Here is a 20,825-nt window from a genome sequence, read left to right on the forward strand (position 1 = left end):
GAGCAGGGGTGAGGGGTGGAAAAATACACGGGGAGGGATAGACTGACAGATAAGAAGAGACGGACTAAGAGCCCAGCGACTGCTGGTACAAGCTTCTGACATCCACCCATCCATCCATCTGTCCAGTTATGAGGCAATGAGGACTGCTAACAACTACAAAGACTTCTGCCCTCCACACACACACGCACACACACACAAACATAGACACATCAGGCCTGACACTTGGGACTTGTAGTCTTGAGTGCAGAGCCGCACCATTTATCCTGTTCAGGCTCACCATTAGACCCCAGTAACACCTGGGATTAAGTTGACATTATCTGGATCTGATCATGGGCATTGCTACATCTTGGAGGTTAAGCTTTTAGCAGTGGCATTGTGGTGCAGTGGTTACTGCTGTTGCCTCAAAGCAAGAAGGTTCTGAGGCGTTTCCACGTGGAGTTTGCATGTTCTCTCTGCACCTGCATGGGTACAACTTTCTGCCACAGTCAAAAGGCATGTGTGTGTTTGAGGGTGTAGTTGTACATGTCACCATGACTGACTTGCAGCCTTTGCAGTGTTGACCCCACGTTTTTGCCCAGTGTGAGTGGGGATAGGCTTCCAGCCTGATCCAACCCTGAATTGGAGAAGCAGTTAGGAAAATTGGGGAAAGCTTTACCTGGACAAACTTAACTGTGGTTTTAACTTGAAATGATGAATCAGGTTTCTGAAGAACAAGGTTAGACTGTACGGACTCGTTTCACACGTGGTTGAGATCAGAATGCTGGCTGGATGTGACGTTGCAGTTTCGATTGCATATGTGAAAGTAACCCCTGTGAGTCATAATTTCAGGCTACAGACTCCTCTAAATGCTCTGTTTAAGACATGGGTTATCCTTAATATTGGCCAGGTCTCTCTTGAAAAATAGATTTTAATCTCAATGAGACTTTTTACCTGGATAAGACCTGCTTATCTACGATCTGATTATAAGGCGCAGCCATCAGAATAAAGTTGATTTAAAAGAAGGAAATGATGTGTTTAAATGATGTTTTTCAAACACAGGATGAACTAATGTGCTGCATCAAGGCCCAGTATAAGAATAATGAGGGTATTTTAACTTTAAGTCATGCAGAGCTACTGTTCTAAGCTGGTCCCAGTTAAAGTCTGAGAGGGCTAAAGGTAGATACTGCCACTTGGACAGAGACAACCCATAAATTATGTTTACCTGGTGTTGAGAATGAAAAACCTGAAACAAGTTGAAATAAAACACTGCCAGCCATAATCAAGTAACATGATTAATCTATTTTAAGAAAAGCTGTGACATAAGGGAAAGAGGCAAAAGAGGAAATGAGTTAAAACACACTTGATGCATCCTTATGCTTGCCAAGTCTTGACCTTTTGCACGATAGTGTCATCAGAGGGACCGAGTAAAAATGCTGTGTTAAATCCTGTGACAGCTGATTGAAAAGGTCTTTGCTTTGGGGAAAACCATTGTAGCCAACTTGACAGCATCATGGCTCATTACTACTGTAGATGTCATAATGCTCCTGCGGCCCATTCAGTCATCCAGACAGAAAGGACATTTCTCTAAGTCATGGACATGCTCATCTCTGTTGCCTCTAATCAAGTGTGTTTTTAATCACATAAAACAAGTTTGTTCAAGTATAGGTGTACCAATCTGGTATTATATTCATTATTTTTATTATGTTGAGGAATAGAAATATTTTATCACAGGCTATCAAAAGGTGAGGATTTGTTTGTCCTTTATTTAATAAAGAATACAGTTTATAACTTTTTTGTTTGTCTGTCTGACAAAAATAATAATAATAAAATCAGTCACTAGGGTAAAGGTATTCCTCATTCTAAAGAATTATTTGTGTCTCTGTATTTCAGCCAGAAAATTTGCTCCTAGCCAGTAAGATGAAGGGAGCGGCGGTGAAGCTTGCAGATTTTGGCCTCGCTATTGAGGTTCAAGGGGACCAGCAGGCGTGGTTTGGTAAGAAAGATCATTTATTAAACATAACCTGTAGCATTTCAAATGATGTGTTGTTGATGTTCAGGTGTCATCATAAATATTAGGTTTACATTTAAAACCGCGTCAAACAGGATAGTCTTCAAGTGATATACAGTGCTGTGCAAAAGTCTTAGGGCAGCCCTCATATCTTTATTATTTGCAAGGAAAATTGGAACTTATTGAAATGTGTAAACATACATGGAAATACAGTATTTAATGCCAAAACAAAGTTTACACAATTCTAACAAACTTTGCATTACCACCCTTAGGCTACGTTCACACTGCAGGCGAAAGCGCATCAAATCCGATTTTTTTTGACCCTATGCGACCCATATCCGATCATTGTATGACAGTGTGAACGGCACAAATCCGATATTTTCAAATCCGATCTGGGTCACTTTCGTATGTGGTACTGAATCCGATACATATCCGATGTTTTAGAAAGCGACTGCTGTTTGAATGGTCATGTCGCATTAAATCCGTCTTTTACGTCACTGACACAAGACAGACGCCAATTATCAGCACCGGAGAAGCACCCGATAAGACATCGCGAACACTTCCTGGCCATCCAGTGTAGATGTCAGTGAAACTGTTGGGAAGACAACGTTGGAGAAACGTGAACATTTTATTTATACTGTATAATCTGCAGATTCTGATAGAAATCTGCAACTATCCTTTGAAGCACTGCTCCTCTAAAACAGCAATAAGGATAAATATTAGGTTATTTACATTATTATGTAAATAACAAAATAACTTGAAGCAAAAATTGGGAAAAGTAAAGTCCGAAGTCTTTATATTAAGGGCCATCAGTCAAACAATATTGTTTGCTCTGGGTCTAAACAGAGCGCGTTGTGTGTGACATCTTCTTTTGCGCATGCGGGCCGCTTTGAGCGTTCACACTAGAGCGCGTTTGCTGTCGCATTTTATTTGTAGTATGAACAAGCAGACAAAAAAATCGGATTTGATCAAAAAAATCGGAATTGAGCATTAAGACCTGCAGTGTGAACGTAGCCTTATTCTTCAACATGGTCTGAAATCTCTTACACAGGCTTTCTTGTAAGTTATTTACCTTTTTCAGTCCAGGCTTCTTGAAGGACATGCAAAGCCCTTCTTTGGCTGTTGGCTGCCATTTGTTCCATTCTCTGTCAAGATGATCTCACACTGTTTCAATAACTTTGGGAAGGCCAATCAATGACTGATAGTCTTCCACTGTCACTATTCGGGAATGCTTTAATGCAAAGAATGTAGTAAAAATGAGTGAAAAAGAAGACAATCTCCAAAGAAGAACTTGGATAGCTATTGCTCAAGTCCACTTCACAAAAATACAAGAAAGACTGTCTTCTTGGAAGGAAAATATAAAGAAATTAGGAGAAGATCAAGACTTATGCACAGTTCTGTGGGAGTTAAGTAGCACAAAGAGATGAAGACTGTGAATGTTTAGATCATGTCAGCTCGCTAATTTGTTTAAAACACAGCACTGGCACAAAGCACAGAAAGACGTATGAAACCTGTCATAATGTAGTAGTAGTAATCAGAAGTCACACTGTGTACTGCATATAGGTATAACATGCTTGTATTTTTCTATATTTGCAGGTTTTGCAGGAACTCCGGGGTATCTGTCCCCAGAGGTGTTGAGAAAGGACCCATATGGCAAGCCGGTGGACATATGGGCATGTGGTCAGTCCTAAAGTTTTCAGACTGTAGGCACAGTCATTTCCTAGCAGACCTGTTTTCACCATTTTTGTTAGATATGGGTTCACTACAGCATTACCATGTCTTTCACAACTCATGTGACTTTGCAATCTTTAAGCAACAACTTCATGAAATGTTCCTGTAGCAGTCTTTGCCGTGCAGCAAGTTTTAGTTAAATATTTGATTGAGAGTTATGCTATATTCGGCCGAAACACAACCAGTCAGATTCATAAACGGCAGCCCACATCATTTTAAGTGATAAATGCCCTTAACTCTGCTATAAGCCCAAATAAACATTTTTTTTATTTTAAACTGTGTATGTACAGTATGTTTTTTTACATTTGTGTGTGTCAGGTGTGATCCTGTATATCTTGCTGGTGGGCTACCCTCCATTCTGGGATGAGGACCAACACAAACTCTACCAACAAATTAAGGCTGGTGCTTATGATGTAAGTACTCACATTCTTGTATTAACCACCCTCTCCTTTTGAACTATATTGTCATATGTGCAGACAGTTATGATGCAGAATAATGACTGCATTGTGCAGAACTGAATTCCAGCATGGCATTGTCAGTGGACGGAGAATATCACTTTGACTGTGTGTTTATTTTCTGTATACTGCAGACACAGCCAGCTACACAAACGACACAAGACTTTGTAATGTTTACATTTCCTAGGGAGGGACAAATCCCTATGACTCTCTGTGTCTGCTTTGGATTGTTGGTGTCGTGTTTGCAGGATTCTGAGCCATCAGAGTTACATTTTTTAACCCTAACCTTGCATATAGTTTATAAATATATACTGAAGTACTAGTTGTGTGAACACAAGTTAAGTTTTTAACTCCTCCCAGAGTGCAACATCAGGCTGGAGACACAGTGTTTACAATTATGACATATTAGAGCTGATTTAAAACAAACAGATCCAGCATACACAGGATAACCTTGGCCTAAATATTGTATTTTATATAAGAGTCAGCCGCTTGGTGAGTTAAACACTGATATTCTCTTTTTAGTGCTTTTTCCATGCACATCCATGCTTTTGCTATGCTAAACTATAGATAGATGCCTGAAGGTTTGTTAGTATAATTTTTCAAGTGACAGTTCCTTAGTAATCAGACCATAAAGCTTGTAAAACCTGTATTTAAATTATAAGTGAGTGTGTAAATAAGAGCCAGAGGCACTGTCAGCAGAGACAAACAAATGACGCTCACTAATAAAGGCTGTGCAAACAGACACACTGGGGGTGGAATTACCTGCAACCTGCATATGGTAAAAATTCGGTAGGATATGTATTTCTATAGCACTTTCTCATCAAACTTCAGATTACTTTGTTGCTAGATTCAGCAACTTTTCTTGGGATAAATAAAGTAGAAAAACATTGACAAATCTGTGGTTTACTGTTTCATGATCTGGTCATTGTGTGAGAGAAAGGTACTTTTTTGCTTCTATATTTCTCTATCATTGATCATTTTACTCCTTAAAAAAGCTCAAATCATAGCACAGCAATTATTATTAGGGTGTGTGGTAATTTTGTAGGATGATGCGGTTACAGGATTTGACCCAATCCACGTGCAAAATGATACTTGAAATTTGATCAAATCTCCCAATTTGGAAAAAAATCATAATCTGGGACCTCTTCTCCTGTCTTATACTGTAATCCTTATTTTGAGCAAGTTTATTTTCCATCTGGAGCATCAGAAACTTGGGATTGGGATTTTTTCTTGGTTTTGCTGTCAAAGACTCAGCTCTGCTCCTAGCTGAATTAGCCATTTCATTCTCCACTGTTTTATGTAAGGCATATCCCTGTAACATGCACTTGTTGGCAACTTTATTAAGTACGGCTGTTTAACAGCTTGTTAAAGTGAGTAATTAATCATCCCGTCATATGGCAGCAACTCATTCAGATGTGTAGACATGGTCAAGACGACCTGCTGAAGTTCAAACTGAGGAGAAAAGGGTGAATTAAGTGACTCGGTATGTGGCTTGGTTGCTTCTGCAATATGGGCTGGTGTAAGTTCTTCAGATACTGCTGATCTACTGGGATTTTACAGTCATCTGTGGGGTTTACAGATAACGGTCTGAAAAAGAGAAAAATGTCCAGTGAGCACCAGTTCTATGTTACATGATGACTGACATGCAGCTTCAGGCTGATGGGAAGTAACAAATAACCACTCATTATAACCAAAGTATGCAGAAGACCATCTCTGAACAGAAAACCTGTTGAACCATGAAGCACATGTACTACAGCAGCAGAAGACCACACTGGTTCCCACTCCTGTCAGCTGAGAACAAGGGACTGAAGCTGGAGCTGAAAAAGGCTCATCAACATTGCTCAATGGCTGATTGTAAAAGTGTGGCATGATGTGATGACTCTCAATTTGTGCTGCAACATTCTGACGGTAATGTTGGGATCTGGTGTAACAACATGAAAGTATGGAGCCATTCTGCCTTGTATCAACTGTTCAGGCTGCAGATGAAGGTGTAATGATATGGGGGAAGGGGATATATATATATACTTGGCACACTTTAGCCCACTTTAGTATCAGTTGAGCACAACCTTCCTGAGTATTGTTGCCAACCATGTCCATCCCTCTATGACCGCAGTGTCTTCTGATGGCTGCTTCCAGTTGAAAAATGCACACAAAGATCATCTCAAACTGTTTTCCAACATGCCTATAAGTTCATTGTACTCAGATGGCCTCCACAGATCCTAATCCAGTAGAGCATCTTTGGGATCATTCGTCATGGACGTGCAGCCGACAAATCTGCAGCAACTTTGAAATGAAATGTCACATCAGTATGGATCAAACTCTCAAACTGTTTCCAGCACCTTGTTGAATCTATGCCATAAAGAATTAAGGCAGTTCTGAAGGCAAGAGGGGGTCTTTACTTTAAAAGTACTGTTTAAGAATTTACATTTTATTCAGAATATTACAAAAACCTCATTAACTAGAGCTTCAATAAGCGCTTTAGTCTTTAATGGAACACATAGTTTTGGGCGTATTCAGGTTAGAGCAGGCGTTTTGCATTGTTTTTGTACCTGCATCTATGGAAATCCGACTTAAGTTTCATGACATCTGTGAGGGAATTTGACCTGAATTCATGAAACTTTAATTGTGATACTCTGATCTTCATTTCCTGTTTCCAAATTAATTAATGTGAATTCGTAAATACAAGGCCGGAGCATCGAGATGAGCTCTGCAGGACACCATCACTTCAAGTGTTGTCAAATAACATGCTCTAAATTCTGTCATGCAAGTAATTTAGAAATTTAATTTTAGTTTTTAATGGCTTGCTACTTGGCATTGTATAACTTTCATCTTGCTGCAGAAAAAATAACTGATACACTATGGGAGAGCAATGGGCTTATTCATCAGCTCTCGTCATTGTCCTCTGGGAGATAGGAATTTATTACCCATATTAATTTACATAATTGGAAGCAACCACATCTAATGAATGTGCATAATATGAACAATAATATGAAGTGACTGTGACAAGCACTTATAATAATGTGCACTTCTTGGATATCATCACTGTCACACAGATACCTTGATTTTCTGCTATATCTTTCATCGGTAACTGACATCTGATATGTTTGAAGTAAAAGTCTGTTGAAAGCTTGCTTTGACTTTTAGCAGTAAACATGTCTGCTGACTCCACCCTTTTGTTATACCACTGAAATTGCCCATCAAAGACAGACAAATCGTTGCTCAACTTCACATATTAAGACTGTTCCAAAACAAATGAAGTCAAATTTGTTTTAAAGAGAAACAAGCAAAATGTTCTTTTTCCAGTTTTTTTTTTAAATCACAAAAACAGTCACCTAAAGGTGTTGTATGTTGTTTGTAAGGTAAAGACCCTACAATGATATATACAGACATAAGAGGGAAATAACCGTTCCCCACAGGAGTGTGTACATGTATATCTTATTGGAGAGGTATGTGCTGTTTGTTGTTGCAGGGTATCTACACAACACTTTTGTGTACAATATTGTGTTTCCTGTCTATGTGCGTATGTTCTGGTGCTAACTGTTGTTTGTTTGTACATGTGTGCTGCTCCTTCAACTGTGTACAAGACAAATTAATCCTCAGAGAGAAAACAAAGGCCAATTTAACCTAATCTGTTCATGGGGGTGTTGTGATAGTGTTTTAATATGACAAATTAAAGATACACAAATTACACACATGTCGTGGATGTTATTATGAGGTAACATTGATCAGCTGCTCATAGCCTGTAAAAATTTATGGACATGTTTGATTAGCACAAACAAAGTTATATTTATTAATGGATAAGAGCTGTCTGTAAATCTGCGTTTAGAGTATTACTTTTCATTGCTACAACCTCCCTTATGACTTGTGTTTGTTCCTGGTCTTGAGAGAGGTGTGGATATTTGCCCTACAGAGCTAAAAGTTGCAAGTTGCACAACCTTAATTCACTCAACCTGCCTCTGTAAATATCTTTCGCTGGAAATTTTCCCTACCCTCCTTTGAATGCATTCACAATGAGGAGAGAGCTGCACCTTCTAAATGATCATACAGTTTGCAGCTCTAATCTGTTACATGTTGGGTGCAAACACTGTATGAAATCAGGTTCAGTCATTTAAATATAACAGTCAATAAAAAGAAAAGCTATTACTACCATCTTTTTTGGATCTTGTATCTGCGTAAGCATTCTTCGGGCTCTGCAAACTATGTTTTGGTTTTTTTATTGCTCAGTTGTGCTGGAATGCCAGTGTTAAAATTTAAAATACATGCTAAATATAGAAATGTCTAATCAATGCTAAACAACAGCAAGTTAATCATGGTTTGGAAACATCAGTTTTTGTTTTACCAGTTTTTCAGTGATAGTGATATGTTTCTTCCTCCTCCTCGCCTTCCTTCAGTTTCCGTCTCCTGAGTGGGACACCGTGACCCCTGAGGCCAAGAATTTGATCAATCAGATGTTAACGATTAACCCCGCCAAAAGAATCACTGCTGACCAGGCCCTCAAGCATCCCTGGGTCTGCGTAAGTCACACTTGTCTTTATCTTTGTTTTTTACGTAGTTTTTCTTGCCAGCTTTAAACAAATCATGTCGCAGTTTTTCTTTCTTAAGCACTCTTACATCAGCACAGCCCAGGAACACCTGTCTTACATTGTATTTCATTTCTAACACGGCTATTCAGAATAACAGCACATCTTTGATCCAAATGGCTAGTTTTAAAAACATGCACAGAATTACGTTATATACTAGAGCAGAATTTGTAGTTTTATGTAGGTTGAGACATAAAAGTTTGGGTTTATTTGTCTCACATTTGGACAAGACGCACATTTAAGGAACTCAGAAAAGACCTGTAAAGTCATAAGTCATAATTTTAACACCAATAACAATTTTACAGCATAAATGTAGTTTGTTATCAGATAAAGCACAAGGACAATAATTTCCATTTTTATTGTTAAGGAGTTGAGTGAGGAGTCGCCTAGATAATGTAAGAGCCCCGTAGGCTTATCTTACAGCTCCCACTTCTTAAAGTTTTCATTTATAAGTCCCTGACAAAGCAGGCTTTTTCATTCTGTTTGGTATCACAGAGGAGTTGGAATACACACGAACCGCTCCTGCCTGTTGATGAAAAGCTACTCAGGGGAGCATATCAGAGCTGTAGAGCATTAAAAAGAATTCATTGTTGCAGTTGTACACAATGCCATTATTGTCATAGCCTCAAAATGGTGATTAAATGTTTCTTACCAGAATGCACCTTTGGAGTCACGGCCCCTTTCTCTTATATTTTAATAAGAGACAAAGACATTTTCTAAAGCAGTTCTTCATCTCGTCCCATCATATATCTGTGAGTTCAATCTCAAGTCAACGATACATATACAGGCTCTATAAAGAAGATGGATGCTTACACAGAGATGCTTCAGTGTCAGTGCTATAGAAGAGGTGGTGTATGTGACCACCACCGCCTCTTCTATATCCACTATATTTAGACAAGAGGGTGGAGTGCTAAGTTACCAGCTAAGATTGGTTAGGCCTCAGTCACAGAGACCTAGAGACCAGTCGCTAAGGAAAAGTGTGCATTTCCCTACTGATTGGCAAATGGTTGCTGGCAAAGCGGGTGCTTCATCAAAAACCTCCTTGTAATTGCTTTTCTCGCAGGTGGATTTTCAAAGTCACCAGTAGTTTGCATGGAAGTTGCCGACTTGTACACAAACACTCAACAACTGACTTGGTAGTGAAACTTAAATTGCTATGCATACTGAAAATGGAGAACATTTGCCTTCAGAGTAAATGTTGTGCCCTACTGCTGAAACCATTATGTTTTAAAAGGTGCGGCTTTTACTTTGTTGGGAAACTGTCCCCATTTCCAGTTTCATTACAGCTTAGTTGGCAGGTGTTTGCAGACAAGCAGGCATCCTCTACACAGACTACGGGTGACCATGGAAATCTGCTAGTGACCAAAGCTATCACAAGGAGATTATTAGTGCAGCACCCTCTTTGTGACTCACTTTGCCACCGGTTTCTTTACAAAGATAGCAAGCAGCCTCCCACAACCAACTGCCAACTGGTAATACACATTTTTATTTGACAACCGGTGGTTACCAGGTGGTAACTATGTGATAAACGATAAAATATTCCAAAAGCACAGATATGATTAAAAGGTCTTGTTCAGAATAGCACCGGTGAGGCCTAACAGACAGTGACTGGGTACATCTGCCTGTGTAAGAATACCTGTCTGTCCAATATGGCCGCACCCCTAACTTTAGGTCTTACCAGTATAAAAATGGACGAGTTATTAAAAAAGGGGCATTGACGGTGTAGCAGTGATATACTTAATGTTGCCCTTTCCTCTTTACTTAAAGCAACGATCCACTGTGGCCTCCATGATGCACCGTCAAGAGACTGTGGAATGTCTGCGCAAGTTCAATGCCAGAAGGAAGCTTAAAGTAAGCACGAACACAGTTAAACATACACATACACATAACTCACTAGCTTATGCTTATAATCTTGTATATTATTTGCCTTGACTCTAGGGAGCTATCCTCACTACGATGCTCGTGTCCAGGAACTTTTCAGGTGAGCTTTTGTAGTTAGCTTAAAATTGTCAACACTCTTTAGGAGCGCACTTCTTTCCGGATCCTATCTCTCATAGAAGCCAAGTGATACATGTCACTGTTGTTCTGCTACTGTATCTCCAGTCTACCATCTTCTTCCCTTGGCCACACCGATTGGATTTGATTTTGCACTTCAGGGGTTTGGCTTGGATTTCATCCTCATAAGCAGTTTGATCACAGTGCACTTTTGATTGAACAACCTATTTGCGGGCTGGACAATGGACTAGCAAGCTAATGCACTAATGCTATCGGCCCGTGTTTATATGCCTTCATGTAAGCAAAGCAGCTCCATTGGATTATGTCCATCTACTTTGTAAAGGCTAAGACTGATCCAGACTGAAGTAAGCAGACCAGCCAGACCTCTGAAATGCTTTGTTCGTACGCCTAGGCTTGTTTATTCACTGTAGAATAAACAAAGAAGTAAAATCTAAGAAGTAAGTTGGGGCTCAGGCATTTTATTTCTGACAAGATTTTCCCATCTGTTGCTTCACTTCATCCTAATAAAAATGGAGTTTGGTATTACATAATTTTATTGATTAAATTAAAATGTCAAAAACACTAAGCAGGTCTCTGGGAAGCACAAAAAGTTATTAAAGAAAGAAGAAGAAGGAGACTTTCATGGTTTAGTGGGGCTCTCTCCCAGTACCGCACTGAATTCCTCTTTGTCTAATAGTGGGACGGCAGCACACCAGTCCTGCCGCTACCACCAGCACGGCCGCAATGGCTCAGGAAGGTACGTTTGCTAGAGGGGGTGTTGGAGACGGGCACTGCCAGCTTCGTGCTGAGGTTTTTGGCATGTGGCCTGGGCTGCTTGAACCCTCCCCTCCCCCCGCCACCACAACCACCTGCTGCCTGCACACTGATGGATGACTTTTATGTGGTCATCACTGCACTGGGGCATCTTACAGTCACATATAAACATATAAATAAAAGCCACAGATGAAGCTCAGCTACTGACCTTTCAGTACTCCTGGGCTTCCTAATGGTCTAATAAACAGACCTCCTCTCAAGGACTGGATATTTAATTTCCTGTGTCGAACACAACAGCCATTTAAATGACACCCAGCATGACCCTCTGACCTCCTTCCAACCACCCCAGCTGTCACCAAGCAAAGCTCAGGTTATATATCTTTGCATTAGCACAAATATCACAGGTTGTTTTTCTCTGCTGCATCGCCATTTACATTACCAATATAAACAGAAATTCCAGTATTTAACTCATAACTCTTGCAGCTTTGCCTTCTTCAAATTGATCTGGATCCACAGTACTGATGCCCAGTCGATGCCTGCCTGTGCTCGCTGCAACCTTCCCTTGGCATGGCTCTGGCACCAACAGCCAGCCAAGCATGTTTATGAGCGTACAGTGCAGTTTGCCAGCCTGCATGGGAAGCTGGATAAACAGAATGCAAAGTGTCCTGTGTTAACTATTTTCTTTGTCTCCTCTCTCCTGCCTGCTCTTGTTTTTGTTTGAACAAATACAACTAAAAAGGAAAAAAAATTCAGTGTGCTTCAAACAAAGTGCTTATGCCGTTATCAGGTCATCATTATGCAGATATATATTAACACAAGCACAGCGATATCGCTTAGTGGGGTATCAGCACATGGATGGCTTTGGTTTGTGGTTTCACATTACTGATATTTTTTAACTAAGACAGATCACATTTACAGCTAATGATTTTTCATTTAGTTAAAATCTCCCAATAAACCTTTACATTACCTAAGAGATTACATCTTGTTCTCCAGTGGCAAACTTTTAGCTCTACCTCCGAGGGTGATGATTCAGGATAGCTTTGTTTTCAGGCATGCTCAGACTAATTAGTTTGTTTGAAGCATACTGAACCTTTAACACGTGTGGGTCATATGACAGCGCTGGCTGCTTGCTTAAAGAGGACTTATTAAGCTTTTCTTTCAGCTGTATATTTTTGTTTTTGGAATTCATAGTTAAAAGTTCCTTAATCTTATACAGAGGACACTTAGTTCATCATTTGACTGAAGCTAGCAGCTTTAACTCTTCTCCCTGTAAGACAGTCACTGCTTTAACATTGCTTTCCTCTGATTGGCTGCACCTCACAAACAGAAGTTTGAACAGCAGGTAGGCGGGGCTGCTATACTCAAAAGTAGACATTACTGTATTAGGAATATCCACTCTTTGAGATCATACAAAACCAAATTTAAAACTGAGTGCTTAGAGCTCACTTGTACATTCGCTGATGATACAAGTGATGTGCCACATTTCATAAGAACCCTTGCAACATTATGTAAGTAACAGAAAATAAGGAAAAGTGTAATGGGTCCCCTTTAAAGGCTGGTCATACAGGAAAAAACAGTCTGATTAACAAGAGGATGCTTTGCCAATAAAATGTTAATGACTTTCCCTTTATTGCTCAATTGCAACTGTCAAATTTCTTCACTTAACAAGACGCAGTGTTGTCACATACAGTGTTACTGTGAAGAAATCAGACTTGAATTTGTACAGATGACATCCTGAAGTTAAAGGTTTCTGCTGAGAATGCACCACTCGGCTCCTTTTATGAGGGAAAACTTTGAAGTTGATGTTGCATGCCAGACATTTTGATGACTGCATGAACCATCACCTCTGTGAAAATGATTAAAGAATGCCTTTTAACGCGCAGTAACAGCCTGACAGGTGTTGCCTGCAGTTGTCATCTTTCAGTTCAGATGTTAAGATGCAGATATTAAATACATTACTGTTCTCTTACCTTTTTCATCGCCATCCTTCCTTCTTTTTGAATGGAAGGTAAGGGTGAATCATTGGAACATGGCTCAAATACAAATAATTGTTGGTAAAATGTTTATTTTTAGTCAGTGTCTGTGTGTTAATGCATGTGTTTTATTACATTTCCTTTTTGTCAGGTGGAGTGGTGTCATTTGTGTGTTGTTAAAACTGTCTGGTCAGGTTTTCAGGTTCACATACATGCCTCCTAACATAAACTAGATTATAGGGATGAAGGTGGCGTTTGACGTGGCCAAAGTGATCTTATTAAATAAATTATCAGCAGTTCTGTAATTGACATTAAACATAAAAGTATATTTTCCTTGTTTCAACAAAAAACAAGGTAAAGATAAAAAAAAAAAATGGCTCTTTTACTCATTCATAAGCTTATTCATGTATTAATTCTCATTTGCCCCCTGAAAGCAGACGAATAAAATCAAACACTAGAGCAGGATATATGAAATATTAGAAGTGTTATGAACTGAGCTCAAACTGATGTTATCATTGTGGAAAGTGAACAAAAAGTGTTTATTGTTTAACATTTTGACAGTTTAGAGGATTATTGGACCCAAAATTATGGTTGAGCCAGAAATCCACACAGTACCATAAACAAATGAAACCAAATTTAAAATGAGCTTTAAAGCTCAGAAAATTAACATGTGGTTTTCCTAGGAACTCGTAATGCTGACCTGCTCTCACAATCAGAATCACCTTTTTTGAGTTTTTTAATTGTTTCCCTGTATTAATTTTTTAATGATTTTACTGTTTTAGAATTTGGATTCTCCATGCAATAGTTGTGAATTACTGACATTTATTTTTTTTAACTAAATAATTTTTACAATCTTGGTGTAAAAACTGTAACAATGCAGTGGAAATAAAATGCAGAACTTGCACGTTACTGGGCAAAACAATCTGCATAGTCACTGTAGTGTACATTATAATGAAAAATAATTATGAATGGGGCTACGTCGATGTGTCTGTTTTTATACAATGATTTCAATTTTGCCAACAAGTTATGTTTTTGATTTTCACGTTATCATTTTGCTTTGTCTGTGTCATCACTACTGAAGTCTCTTTAATTCCCTGTTTATCCACAGTGGTTCATAAAGTAAACTTTTTGATGGGATCGTCCGTCATACAACAGCTCTGCTGTTAGAAATATCAATGTGAAGTCAGTTTTGTCAAACCTGATAAACTCTTAGGCCGTCTTTTGTCGTGCTGACTGAGTGATTTCAGCTCTTCTGTTGATTGGACAGCTGTCCCCCTTAAACTGCGTCCTCATCATCTTTTCTCACTTTCTTTCAGCGTGTAAAACCTTACTAAACAAAAAGTCGGACGGTGTGAAGGTAAGCTCTCTGACCCATGAGGGTTTTCTTGACGTGACTTATGTACTTAACTTACTCTCCTTATCTTTTATCTCCTTTTGGTCTGTCCCCCTAATTACTGTCTGAGAACATTTTTAACTGTGATATGATGGAACAAGATCAATTAGATCACCTCTGTGCTCTGGTGCAACATAGTCTTTTTTTCTAAAGTCTGTTTAATGTATTTTAAAGATTTTTGTGACTTAGGGGATAGGATTTATTTTAGAAATGAACTAGGTACTTGATTATGTTCATAAGAAATCAGTTAACTCACATTGAGATTAAAGTAGATCTAACGAGCTTACCTAAAGATTAAAAAGCTTTTAAAATGGTGTTTTTAACCAGCCGTTTTTCTTTGACTCACAGCGATTTTTGTTTTGATCAACAGTCAGCGTCAGTGCATGCAATGAACTGCCGTACTCACCAAGGGCAAAACAAAACTCCCATTACATACAGTAACTTAAACAGTAACTAAACCCCTAAACATTAGAAAATGCACAACCAGTTATTGAACACTAATAAAATAATTCCCAATATTTTTTTTTTTAACCCCCCCCCTTTTTATTTGCAGCTGATTCAGATTTTTCTGAATCCCTTTATCTCATCTTTATTCCTGTGTAAGCTTGTACAGCTGTTTTGTTTTTTACTCTCTTTCTGGGATCAATCTGGCAGCTTCACTTTTTTGTCTTTTTTGATTAGTTCCCGATGAATCCTTATTTTTTTCCCTCCTCTTTTCCATTGCTGTCTGTCAGAAAAGGAAGTCCAGCTCAAGTGTTTGTTTGATGGTGAGATCGGCTCTGTCGTTTTTGTTCATTTTTTTTATTTTTTACTTTTTTTTGTCCGTCTTCTTTGCAAGTCTTTGCCCCTCCAGCTCTCCCTTTACCCTCTGTTTCATTTTTTTTCCCTTTTGTGCAGAGATGCTTTAGGGGTCGTTTATGGCAATTTTTGTTGGATTTTTCCAAATTCATACAACATCCCTGCATTCCCTTCCTCTGGAAGTGCCACCAAAACCATTTAAAGAAATAATACACACACGCGCGCTTCACTATCCAGTTACCCCCTTCTGATGTGTGACTCATTTACCCATGGATCTGCATTTTCGCTTCATACCTGACCATCACCGTGGGACAACTGAATCCCTGCTAATCTCAAGATACCACCATTTTTCTTTTTTTCAGTTGTTGCATGTTTATCGTACCCTCATTATGTTTCATTTAAGTGAATTCTTCTTTCCCCTTTTTACCGTAAATAAAACAGCTGTCTTTGTCACCTGCAGATAATTTCTCCCATATGAGCTAGAGAAAGTGTGAGCTTCTAAATTCTGAATATAAAATAATCAAGTAAAAAGATTGTTTTTTTATTTTTCAGGTCTGTTGATCTGTTTGGATGGTTACATTTTTCCCTCACTACATTTTTTTTCCAAAGTAAAAGTGATACAAAACTAGTTAATAGTGTATATTTATTAGTGGTAGGTTTGCATATCTGTGGAAAACATACCAAAATAATTGTCTTAGCTGCTTTTAAATACAAAGTCCAGTTTATCCTCATCTCTGCCAAAAGGCGTCACCCTTTCAAAAGAACATAAAACTTTATTAATAGAAAAGTACTACACAGTTTTGTTTATTTTTGTAGATGGAAACTGAGGTTCAAGATTTCAGGTTGCACTAAGAAATATCTCAGTTTGAGGCCTAATTAGCATTTTCAGACATTAATAACATGCTGTTCTGAATATTTTGATTCTGGTAAACAGCCTTTTTGAGAAGGCTTGGGGGGGAATAATCTTAAAAGGACCTCATGTTTGTGTTTCTGTGCTTTTCTATTCCAAATTCTGCTCAAGTTGTTTTAATAGCACTGAAGTGCTCAGACTCACCAAGTTAACAGATATGGGTTTTTTTGAAAGAGGAACAAGGCTACATGTCGGCTCATGACCTTGATCAGTTAGGTCCAAACAAAGTGGCTCCACAATGCTGTCATGATTGCGGATCATGTTATGGAAGTATATTTTTTTATATTTGAACTTCTTGAAAGTTAAATGTTTCTTATTCATGAGAAATGTTTCTCTGCCAGCCCTGAAATGCAGTAAAAGATGTCAAATCTGTAATCTGCCTTGTTGATGGTGTCAGCATTGCACATTAGTTATTCTGTTAGAAGTTGTTCCTAGTAGGCCTCAGAGACTGCCAAAAATACTGTTTAAAGTCACACTGGGGTAATTTGCTCTTCTGAGAGTTGCAGAAAAACAGCTAAAAACTCCCAGCACTTTGGCCTTAATCTTTCACTGACGTAATCCATTCGTCCACACCTCTCAACTTTCCTGTGGGAATATTTGTATTCCCCTTTCCCTCAAGTTAGCTCGAGGCCAAAAGGAGAGTCCAGCTGAAACAGTGTTCTCTTGTTCACATCATACATTCCAGCCTCAGTCTGCAGCTGTAACATAACCTATATCTTAGTGATCCAGCGGAAACATTACTACAGCTTTTAGGAGCAAGCGAGTGAAAAATTATGTTAACTCATAAGCAAGACATTAAAAGGACAGAAATATCCAAACGTGTAGTCCTTATGGTTTTTAAGCTCTCTAAACACATAGATCCTACATTTTCCATAATGCAATCAACACCATCTTTTTGTCATACCCTCTCTGCCTGCTGAATAATTTTTTACTGTACCTGGTTGTTTTGTTTTTTTGTTTTGTTTTTGCTTACAAAAGCTAATTTTTGGCGAGTTTTGCAGAACGTTTTTTTATGGCTTGCACAAATCACCACAGTGAAGTAAGAAACACACTGTAAATGTGTCTCCTACCTTGGATTACACTTCATGACTTTAATTATATTAGTAGATTCCATGGACCATGGAGACCAAAGTTTCTGAATGCGATAACTCCAGAATGAAAAAACTCAGGAGCTTAAATTCCCACCGTAGGTGTATTTACTAAAAAAGTTGTGACCTCAACCTTAATGCCATGTAATAACTTGAGAACAAGGCAATGTATGATTTTCAAATTGATACCACACGTGTATCCACTAGGAGGCTGAGGGGGTATCGTTGGCCGCTGTATTTTGTTTTCTTTAAAATTAAAATTTAAATGTTGCTGTGAGTATTTTTTAAATTAGCAGCCAACATTTGAAAAAGGTTTAGACAGATTTCACTTTTTAAAACTCAAAGCCATAAATAGGATCTGTTCAAGATGATCCTTTAAGTAGTTTTGTGGGTAAAATAGGCTTTACTGTTATCTTTGCGTGAGCTAATGAAGGGGAAAAACGGCTTAAACCACATATCTGTTGCATGCGTTCACACAGTAGAGAAAAACCTGCTACCCAAGGCCTTTCACTGCATGCACAGACCTGGACTGCTGAGCTCGCGTTAGATACAGACTGATTTCTCTTTCTATCTCAGCAAATGATTCACATTTTTTTAAGTGCTGGGTAAAAAAAAAATAAGTCATTCACCCTTAATATATGCTTATTGTTAAAATGCACTTTTCTGTTAACAATTCACAATTTTATTAAAGGCATAAAAAGATTTTTGTTTTGGTTACTTTGTATCTATGAGTTCTTGATCATGAAAAGAAACGTTAAAACTACATGCAGAGCAGAAATACTGATGATTGCACCTGCCCTTTAAAATGCAAAGATAGGAAGGTGCAGATGCAGATAAATAAATGAAGTTTAACATCTGCACATACAGCTCTTGTCCTGACTGTGCAGCATATAGTCCGTGTAATGGCTCCATTCCTATATTCCACCTATGATTCCCATAGCTTGGTTTATGGCTTAGTGGGAGGAGTGGGAGTCACTCTGTGTTGTGTTTCTTTGCCCCAGTCGCAGGGAAACAACAGTAAAAACAGTGTAGTAAGCAGCAGCAGCACCAAAGACAGCAGCATGTCATCTTCAGCACCAATGGTACCTCATCTCTATTTGGTTTCTTTGCTTTTAATAGCATCATTTCATTGTTTCCCATCTTCTTATCGTTTAGTTCTATCCCCTCATAATCTTTTTGTCGCTTCCCATGTTAAGTAAAACCTTTTCCTTGTCCTCTGTCTCATCGATCATTGTCTGCCTCTCTGCTTCCGTTTCGAACACAAACTGTGATCTTGGCGGTGAATTTGATGACTTTAAAATTAAATGACTGGCTTGCTCCTTTGAGTTTGTCTCTCCTGGCTTGTGTTTTACCCATACCTCCGTGGACACACCTTCATATATTTACCCGGTGCATAACCCTGACAGGTAGACAAATGACTTTCATTTTCCAGTACAACAGCAGACACTTCAATCAAGTTCTGCTCAACCACATCCTCGTGACTCCTTTGTGTGTTCAACTATGTCACCAGAGCTTTGTTGATGCTTTGCCTTTAAAGTGGAGGTTATTGCCTCTACATCAAAAGATGACCTTTCACAAATTGCTCTTCAATTTCTGAATGGTAAATGATGGGGGCTTCTGGGTAAAACAGCAGCCTGAGTTGACAAATGAAAAACAAGCCATATTTTTGCAAGAGGATGCAGCCCCTGTGTTTGTGGGATCGAGTCATTTATACAACACACAAGAGTTTGTACGATGTTTGTCTCAGGTTGGGTAAATGGAAACGATGGCAACATAACACACGACAAGGAAATCTGCACTTAATGTGTACTTCATTTCTAATTAATACAAAAACTTTCTGTCTCCTGATAGTTTGATCTGGCTACTTGAATTTAAAAAAACCCTAAAATGATCAGAAATGGTCCATTGCATTAGTGGGAAAGAAATAAATATCATGCCTATCATGTCTTAAGCCTAGCATAAGACTGTAAACCAAAACATCTAAGTAACAAAATCTAGCACAAATAGGCGTTTTGAAGACTTAAGAATGTTTCCAGTAATTAACTTTCTCTATAAATTCAAAATGTCATTTGATACTGTTTGTTTTTTTAACAAGATATTTCCAGTCTTTATTGCTAGCTTTTAGTCTTATTTTTTTACTATCTATAGTAAAAAAAAGATTTGGTATTTTATTGTTGTAATTTTGTCATGCTCGTCTGAATGTCAGTGGGATTACTTGTAAAAATAAAGATTACATTAAAACAAAGAAGACCTTTTTGCTAAATTTAGTCCCAAATAATGTCAAAAAGAAGGATGAGGGAAGATAAACTTATCGTACCTTAGCTTGCCTTTTCTTGTCAGAGCCAGCCCTCACACTCTCCAGTTTCAAAACAGAAGATGGCAACAGTCAAAATCCTCAGTTTAAAGCTTTATAAAAGGCTTCCATCATTTATATACAGTATACGACATTTACCACACAAACAGAACAGCATCAGTATTTTTATTTTAATCTGCAAGAATGCATTCGTGTTATTTTTATATATATATATATATATATATATATATATATATATATCTATATATTTGATTCTTATAGAGCCCAGACTGCCTTCCCAGCAACTGGACCAGTCCCCATAAGAGTTTACAACCTGGGACTGTCGTCTCGCTGCCGTTACTTGTAATACTTTAAATTCTGCATAATCCCATATGTCACTGAAGGGGCTGCATCTTCTAAAAGTTGGGTCCAGGGTTGGTGGAGATCATGCAAGTGCTCCTGACTGACTAAACCAGGATACCGTGGGTTTGTTTTCCAAACTGTCCAGTACTTGAGCTATTGAATTGCTTTGTGCTAAATGTTTATGTCACAGGGTCAAGGCTGGGGATGAGGAGTTGTTGCACAATTCACCATTAAACCAGTCTTCAGCCCACATGGGATGGAGGGTTGAGATGTGAAAGATTATCTAGTATTTATCCATTTACTAGCTTAGCTTTAAAGTCACTATAGCTATGTGTAGGTTTTTTTTTAATATGGTTTACAAATTGCAAACCCCTGCTCCTCAGTCATGGCCTTGGCTGGTGGTGGATATGTGTATAGCTGTGTTCATGGCTGTTTTCATCCATTTCGGAGGTTCTAAAACAGCCCTGTAGGCCACAGTGCTGGTG

General features: G+C 38.5%; 1 protein-coding gene across 18 annotated transcripts in view; it reads left to right on the forward strand.

Annotated features, from left to right (window-relative positions):
- camk2g2 (calcium/calmodulin-dependent protein kinase (CaM kinase) II gamma 2) overlaps window positions 1–20,825 on the forward strand; it is an 82,869-nt gene that overhangs the window by 49,288 nt on the left and 12,756 nt on the right. For 4 of the 18 annotated variants that reach the window (XM_063492036.1, XM_063492038.1, XM_063492039.1 and 1 more), the window contains exons 7-15: window positions 1,870–1,972; window positions 3,584–3,667; window positions 4,037–4,131; window positions 8,565–8,687; window positions 10,521–10,604; window positions 10,692–10,734; window positions 11,446–11,505; window positions 14,812–14,852; window positions 18,686–18,766. In XM_063492036.1, the coding sequence (XP_063348106.1) occupies window positions 1,870–1,972; window positions 3,584–3,667; window positions 4,037–4,131; window positions 8,565–8,687; window positions 10,521–10,604; window positions 10,692–10,734; window positions 11,446–11,505; window positions 14,812–14,852; window positions 18,686–18,766 (714 nt within the window). Of the gene's footprint in view, window positions 1–1,869; window positions 1,973–3,583; window positions 3,668–4,036; window positions 4,132–8,564; window positions 8,688–10,520; window positions 10,605–10,691; window positions 10,735–11,445; window positions 11,506–14,811; window positions 14,853–15,622; window positions 15,656–18,685; window positions 18,767–20,825 lie in introns of all 18 variants that reach the window. The other 14 variants (XM_063492044.1, XM_063492043.1, XM_063492047.1 and 11 more) reach the window with 5 other exon arrangements.

The sequence above is a fragment of the Pelmatolapia mariae genome, linkage group LG13, assembly GCF_036321145.2.
Source record: "Pelmatolapia mariae isolate MD_Pm_ZW linkage group LG13, Pm_UMD_F_2, whole genome shotgun sequence".
In the NCBI taxonomy this organism is placed as follows: Eukaryota; Metazoa; Chordata; class Actinopteri; order Cichliformes; family Cichlidae; genus Pelmatolapia; species Pelmatolapia mariae.